This window comes from Cyprinodon variegatus, unplaced genomic scaffold, assembly GCF_000732505.1.
Source record: "Cyprinodon variegatus isolate N-32 unplaced genomic scaffold, C_variegatus-1.0 Scaffold374, whole genome shotgun sequence".
NCBI classification, from domain to species: domain Eukaryota; kingdom Metazoa; phylum Chordata; class Actinopteri; order Cyprinodontiformes; family Cyprinodontidae; genus Cyprinodon; species Cyprinodon variegatus.
In genome coordinates this window covers 1-8,041 of record NW_015150827.1, presented here as the reverse complement: position 1 = coordinate 8,041, position 8,041 = coordinate 1, and the positions used below count along the sequence as shown (strand labels likewise).

General features: G+C 39.0%; 1 protein-coding gene across 1 annotated transcript in view; it reads left to right on the top strand.

Annotated features, from left to right (window-relative positions):
• Positions 1-6,673, top strand: part of LOC107092302 (von Willebrand factor A domain-containing protein 5B1-like) — a gene marked incomplete at its 3' end in the record, with an annotated part of 16,121 nt that extends 9,448 nt beyond the window's left edge. Inside the window, exons 10-17 of the mRNA XM_015386685.1 lie at positions 814-1,016; positions 1,464-1,578; positions 3,065-3,250; positions 3,500-3,716; positions 3,793-4,118; positions 4,217-4,454; positions 6,127-6,462; positions 6,536-6,673. Coding sequence (XP_015242171.1) covers positions 814-1,016; positions 1,464-1,578; positions 3,065-3,250; positions 3,500-3,716; positions 3,793-4,118; positions 4,217-4,454; positions 6,127-6,462; positions 6,536-6,673 — 1,759 coding nt within the window. The remainder of the gene's footprint in view (positions 1-813; positions 1,017-1,463; positions 1,579-3,064; positions 3,251-3,499; positions 3,717-3,792; positions 4,119-4,216; positions 4,455-6,126; positions 6,463-6,535) is intronic.
• Positions 6,674-8,041: the final 1,368 nt, after the last annotated feature.

The window sequence follows — 8,041 nt, the reverse complement described above, 5'->3', positions numbered from 1 at the left end:
TATATATATATATATATATATATATATATATATATATATAAACAAATCAAACCTTAACAGTGTCCAAATATAGCAGTAAATTGTTCCATTGCCACAATGGGTGTTAAAAACTATTCAGAGCTGGGGAACTGAAAAATATGGCACTACTGATTTTATTAAGGAAAAATTTGCCTCTTCATTGAAGAAACCTGCGAAAATAAAAATAATTTCAAACAGCATGGCAGGCAGTGCAACAAACTACATGCTAAACCAATAAGATTGCAAATTTTGTGTTTTTTAAAACATGCTGAAACTTCTTGTGTTGTTTTAGTTTGTATTGGTGTTTTTTCCTGAGGGAGAGCATAACAGCATCATTTGATTCTTCTATCCCAAGTGTCAATGTTTAAACATGCTGGACTACCTGTTCTACTCTCCAGTCTGGCCACAGGGCTCCTTCTGCCGTTGCCTTAGTAGCAGAGTATCAGGTTTTATCCAGACTATGGACTGGAAGGACAAACAGTCTTTGCACATTCTCCACACCATATGGTGGCCTTTCATGTATTTTCACTCAGGCAGGAGATGTCCTTCTATCTCCTATCCTGCCAGGGATGTTTTTCCCACTCAATATCTGAACTATAGCAGGTGCTAATGTATATATGTTTGTGCTGTCTTTATTAGAGAGGAGCAGACCTATTTATTTTCTTCTGAGGATTTGACATCAAACAATAAACCAATCTCATGTGTTTGCTTTTGCAGTCTAGTGGAACAGGTGTCGATAAAGTCTTTATAACACATCTAATTGCATCCATATTTTTATGTCCTTTATGCACTCAGGTAACTCTCATACAGGCCTATGAGTACATTCAGAGGATGAGAGCAGATATGCGTGGCTCAAACCTTCAGGGAGCGCTGTCCTGGATGTACCAGCAGCCCATGCAGCGTTCGTATCCACGGCAGGTCTTCATCATCACTGATGGCTCCATCAATAATGTTGCGAAGGTGCTGGAGTTGGTTCGCAGAAACACGTGTGCTGGCAGGTTTGTAAACAAAGTGGTAATGAATAACAATGATTGAATGAGGATTATGTCATACTGTTAAAATCCACAGTGGACCACATGTGATAGGAAATAAATATTGTGGAGAGGAAAAGAGTGAGGTACAAGCAAATCACCTTTCAAGTGCTAAACAGAGCATCCATTAGAGAAAAAAAAGGATTTAGACATTTTTTAGCCCCACCCAGTAATCCCACTAAGTGCTTTGCTCTGCAGTAAGAGTCACGTCCATCAGTTTTCCCCATGCAGAATAACTCCATTTATACTTCATTAGTATTCTCCTGGTGCTCTGACTTTCTCCAAGACATCTTAACTGTCTCCCTGGAATCTGTGCACGTGTTTGTTGTCCTTTAATTCTCATATCAATGAATGCTGATAATGAACTCTGTCTCTTTGGTTATCAACCCCTAATAACCTGTATCCCTTTGGCAGATGCTTTGGTTTCGGCCTTGGTCCCCGTACCTGCAGGAGACTCCTGCAGGGAATTGCCAAACTGACTGGAGGGACTACAGAGTTCATTTATGATGAAGAGAGACTCCAGCCCAAGGTCAGCCTCAGTACAACACTGCCATCTACTGGGAAACAATTAATTACACAGCAGTTACAGTCTCATCCTCACTAGTTTTGTAAGACTGCTACATGGTTTTACAATACATTTTATTTTTACACTATCGCATAAGCAGTTATCTCACCAAAAAAAATATTGCACTTTGACATAATGTCAAGTAGTCAGCAGTATAAGTTTACTGATGTCCTCATTAATAGACTGATAGGAACAAAAGTGAGTGCACCCGTAATTGAATATGTCCAAATTGTGCTCCAAGTGTCAAAACATTGTGTAACCATAGTATCTTCCTACATTGCCTTAACTCTCTTGAGATAGAGTTTCAACGTAAAATGCTAACCAACCAACGGCAGAAGTTGACCCTCTGAGACACAGCCCTTAATCATTTGCATAATGAGGGAGAAATGCATTCAGAATTGTAGGACAGGCAGAAATAAATAGCATTGAAGAAATAAAGAGGGTAAAAATACAAAGGAAGAATAAAAAAGACAAAAATATTATAAAATGCACATAAATAAATAGTTTAAAATTAGTAATTAATATATAAATTTGAAGATTATAACAGACAATAAGGTAATTATTACAAAGGCAAATAAATAAAGAAGCTAATTAAAAGAGATATATACTACTATTTATGTCTCACTGTATAATTTAATTTTACCTACATTTATTTGTTTATTGTATTTTGGGGGGAATTACTTGTATGATTATTTTATTTATTGAGCTTTTTTTTCTTTATTTATTTTTAAATAAGGTAGAGCTGGTCCGCCATACATACCTACACAAACACGTCAAGCCAAAATCCACATTTAAACCGTTGTACATCGGCACTCAGAGTACTGCGACCCCCCAAAACCCCCAATCATCAGTGCCACAGCCCAGGCCAGTTTAAAGCTTTGCTGGAATAAATCACTGTAGCTGCAGGTTACTAACATGACAAGATGTAATAAAGTGTCACAATTTTCCTTCAATGATATGCCTCAAAAAATGTCTGTCAAGCCTGATCATAATAGGGGGGAACAAGCTTCTAGGAAGGTTTATTCTTTAGCCTGAAATCTCTCCATAGCTAGAGGTAATTGCTGATGCCCTTAGAATAGAGGTACAAGGACAGGTAAAGTATCAAGTCATCTGCATATAAAGACCGTTTGTGCGTTTGACCCCCTTAACATCACCCATGAGGTCCTTGTAAAGTTCTTGAAAAATTCAATAGGGAAACAGTCTGGCCCCGGTGCCTTACCGCTTTTCATCGTTTAAATAGTCTAATCAATTTCAGCTGTTGTATTATAACTATCAAGAACTGCCCTGACATCTTGGTTCAAAGTTAGAATATTAAGAATATCGAAAAACTGAGCTAAGGAGCACTGGGGACTATAATTCTGTGGTTTAGGAAATCTGCCATACAGTAGATATCGCTGCATAGGCCATAAACGTCTGAAAACCCTATTGTGATCTCCTTACTCTGTTACAGCTAATCAAGTCTCTGAAAAAGGCCTTTGAACCTGTCCTGACTGATGTTCGGATTGACTGGTACCTGCCAGAGAACATGGAGGCCCTTCTTTCACCCAATGAAATTCCTCCTCTGTATCCCGGGGATCGCCTTATCGGTTACTGCACTCTTTATGATATGACAAACTTCAAAACAAAGAAGTCAGAGGTATGTTGTCTCTCAAAACAATTTTGAGCTTGTCCTGATTATTTTCTCCTTGAATTTCTACAGTGCCCTGCAAAATAAGTTATACATTTCAGAATTGTTTTGCATGTAGTTTATTTGGTTTTATGTGACAGACAAAACAGAAAAATAAATACTGCGGGGTATTCTCCATTAAAGATTTTGTTTGTAAAGCTAAAAAAGGGGGGAGAGGTTTTAGAGGGAGAACTGCAGTGTACACATTTTATTGTCCAGTGCCAAGGACAGGACAGCAGAGGTGTGCACCGTGACTCCATGGCTTCTGTTTTCACCCATTCGAATGAAGAGCTTACACCAACTCCCTCCTCTGAGCTCATGCCTGTTCTGATGCACTCAGACAGAACCGAGCTGGAAGAGGCTCTGAGGGAAATTTCAAGAGAAATTTCTTCTGAGTTTTCCTGTGCCAGAGACACTGACCTTGGAATCAACCCAGGTGAAGCCTTGATCAATGCACCGATTTTGGTCTGGAGACTTTGTTGTGTTTTATAGCTGTTTTCTGTCTAATCCAGGTGTGGAGCTGGATTGGTCCAGTGACATAAGGCGGAGGATACAGCAGAGCTCCTACATTCAGGAGCAGTACGTTCTCACTCACTGCTCCCTGAGCAGCGAACGAAGTCTTCAAACACAGTCCCACGTACACATTCATGCCTCAAGCTCTGACTCTGCAGGTGGGAGCTTTCTTTCCAACCCCCACTCTTGTGGTCCAGTATTAGAAACTGGGTCTTTACCTCAAGGCCTTGAGAGGATGGCCCCTCCAGAGCCTTCATCCTTATCTCGTTGGGCAGACTCAGAATGGCAGCAAAACCTTTCAGCTCCTGACAATCTAACCAAAAAGGTAAAAACAAAACTAAAGGTTTTTATCCAGCTTTAGATCAGAGCAATGGTCTCAGTTACTTATGGGTTTCTTTCTTTTTGTTTTCCTTGTGCCACCAGAATGGACGCCTGGATGGAGGTGAAGAGTCTCGAAGAAGACAGAGAGTATTAGCTCGTTCGACCATGGCAGCACGAAGTTTCTCATCACCACAGGGTGAACTTGAAATGCATCGCCTCCGGAGAGCCCTCGAGAGGGTCTCCTTTGACCAGACTCTAGGTGGGCGGCTGGACGAAAGTGATGGAGAAACTAGGCCTCCATCAAGAGGAACAGTTTCCCACAGAAGCCTGACTGACTCCAGTGAGCAAACAGCACAAAAAGACTTTTCCTTACTCAGTGATTTAACTCTATACACCAGTGTTTTTCAACCCTGGTCCTCAAGGCACACTGCGCTGCATGTTTTAGATGTTTCCCAGCTTCCACACACCTGTTATCAATTGATAGCAGATTATCAGGCTTTGCTTATCTGCAATCATTTGAATCAGGTGTGCTGAAGCTCAGAAACATCCTTAACATGCCTTAAGGACCAGGATTGAAAAAACACTGCTATACACCATTTAAAAAAAGAAACCCTGACTGAAATAGTCTTGTTTTTGGTCATTAAAGATTACAGACATTATTTTTATTTGCTAAAAAGGGAGCACGTTTTGGTTAAACTGCCTTTTTTAACTCTTTGATTTTGGTGAAACATTTTAGTTATTCCTCCTAGCTACAGTAGTTTTCTGGAATTCAAGCCCCTTCCTCTCGGCAGGACTGTTGTAACTAAGTCAGGCTTGTTATCTGCTTTGCTCACACACCTATCAGTTCAGGCTGCAAAATTACTACTAACTACTTTAGCAGCATATATTCATTTATTGACAATATAAAAAAATCCACGTTGTTCCTTCTTCCACATAAGGCTCTTATTTTTTGATACCATCTATTTTTTGATGCACATCAGCCATTTCTTTAGAAAAACATCCAAATACACTTGAAATGTTGCATTCATGCGTGTAAATTTCCCATTTCAATAAATCAATGATCAAAATACTTTGTCAGCTTCATCTTACAATTGGATAGATTTCAGAAAATGAATCAATTCGCTGCGCTTTGATTTGTAAATTGTTACCTGGTTTTTCATTTTCCTTTTGGAGTAATGGATTATCCTAATGCCCTACTACCCATTTGTGTACAGCTCTCATGTCACCCTTGTGTCACTGTGCATAATGACACTCCCTCAACCCACTTTAGCCAGCCATATTACAAGATCTTCTGCCTTTGTTATGGAGTTGAGTTGTAAGCTTTCATACCATCTTCAGTTCATCCCTGAAACCCAAAAACAGTCTACGTATTTCAAGAAGGGTATAAAAAAGTAAATTTCTTTGGTTTTGCACAATTAAAGCATTAAAGAGCAAAGACCTTCTGAGCTCTCAAAATAAGAAACTAATTATAGTTTAAACCTTTCTTGCTTATAACTTTGGTAATTTTTTTTTTTTTTTTTTACCTTTACCACAAGGCTGTGTGTTTAAGATGTTGACATAAAGAACAACGACATGTAGAGGAATGACCATAGAGGTTAGCCCTCAACCCAATAGTCTATCCTGACTCTTTACTGCAAGTCTTTCCTTTTGCTCTATCTGCCCATTTCCTTGTTCTGCAATAAAATAAAGGCCAATAATGTAGATTTAATGTAATGAATTATTTTATCAGAAGCTTAGTAAGAAATCAACTCAGCTCTCCAAATTGTTTAGATGAAAAGTCATCTTGGTGTGTATGAACATCAGACTTTGAGCAAAGCAATACAGAAGTTTGAGGAAACTTCTTATGTTTATTATTTCAGTATTCAGACATGGTGCTAATTCTAACTGACCTAGCAGGGCACATTTAGTCTGATTTAATATCAGATAGTGGTGATAAATCTATAATCTGATGATTTGTTGCATGCAAAAAAAAAGTGGTTTTAAAGATCAAATTCCTCTTTTGGATCCTCCAGATGGACTCCTGTTCCCTGCATCACCCCTGGACTGGGACAGCCTCACTGACCCAGAGTATCTGTTTACTGCTGCTCAGCCTGAAGATCCTCCCCCAGGTCAGTGTCGCTCCATCATTCATGGCCTGCTAAGTGGAAAGCCAATTTCCTGGGAGGTCACTGTGAATGTGGGGCATCTCTGGCCACCTGAGGAACAGGATATCCCAGGAGTCAACGAATCTGAACCAGGTGGGGAGGATATAGGAAAGCCCTGGGAGGAGATCATTCACCACTTGGCGGCTCGCTCAGTAATAAGGGACTTTGAAAAATTAGCAGAAAAAGAGAGCGACACTGGACATGGTGATGACTGTTACACACGCTATCAAAGTTGTCCTTCTTTTTTTAGTTTTCATTTACAGTAGTTTTTCCTTAGGGTCAGGAAAACGATACCGTATGAAGGCCATCCAGACAAGCAAGCACTGTAACATCATCTGCATGTACACAGCCTTCACCGTTACAGACGAAAGCACAAACAAAGGCTTGCCGGAGAGTGCAGACATGAGAAACACAGGTAAAATACCAGGTCACTTTAACTGTAGAAAGCTTCACAGTTTGAGTGTAGCAGTGGGCAGAACACGAGGCCCATATACAGAGGTCTAAATCCTAAGGCATCTATTCTGGGTTTAAATCCAAATCCAGAGACCTTTGCTTAATGTCTTCTCACTCCACCCTCATGATTTAGGCTGACAATGACCAATAAGTATATGTATCATTACCAAAGTCATCCGGTGAGAGATTATAGAACATGTACTGGAATATAGAGAAGTCTATTTTATATTGTAACTTCAATTACACTTGAAAAAAAGGTATGATCAGCAAACTAACAACTAGCACATAAAATCTTTTATACGGTTTGGCTTAATATAGGACCAGTGAAGACTATAAAACATTTTTATATGAAAAATATCCTAAATGCATCTACCTTTTAAAGAAAGCTTTGACAATGAGAGGTTACTGTTGGTATGTTTTGTATATCATTTGAAAGAATTGGACGTATGTTGCTGAGAGTTTATGACCAAGCAAAAAAAAAGCTTATAATAAAAGCAAAGAAATTCTGATAAAGTCCTGAAAGTGTGTGATTTGGATTCAACATATTTACTCTGATGCATTCAAATAGCATCAAATTTTTTTTTAATGCTTTAGATTTTTATAGATCCGACATTCATATATGCTTTAAACACTGTTCAGTCCATCCTCCTAAACTGTAAAGAATACAGACATCTGCCAATCTACCAACCCCAACCAACCAACCTAACTGACAAGGCAGAGAAAGCGGCAGAGATCTGAGGCCCAGGTCTGACATGGTGTATTGAATGTGGCATGGCTGACACATTTATCAGCCATGCCACTAATTTTACCTTCATTGAAGACTGGCAAGAAGAAAGCTTTGTTAAAAGAAGTCCTGTTGTGAGTTAACAATAGACCATGGACATTTTCATCGACCCCTTCTATCCTGCAAAGAATAGACTCTAGACGTGTAATGTTGGTAAAGACAGTTTCGGCCTGCAGCTGAAACTGTAGCTGTTCAAAGTACAGTACATTTTATGTTAAGATGATGGGTGACAAAAAAGCACAACAAATAGTCTCAGCTATCATCTTTACATCCATTTCCAGTAATTGGGGTTTTATCTTTAATCTCTCCTGCAAACATAAAGAAAGCCCAGTGGCCAATCAAACATCAGTTCATAACTTCTTCAGCTGTTAGCAAAGGTCATTTTTATAAAAACTATTGTCTTTATCAGCTGACACCATGTACTAACTGGTAAAATCATGATATAAGTCTTATTTGTTAAAATAGCAATGCTGTTAATGTTTCATAGGTCAAACCTTTATTTCTTAAATCAAGTGGGAATGCTTATGCATTCCCACTTATTGTTGT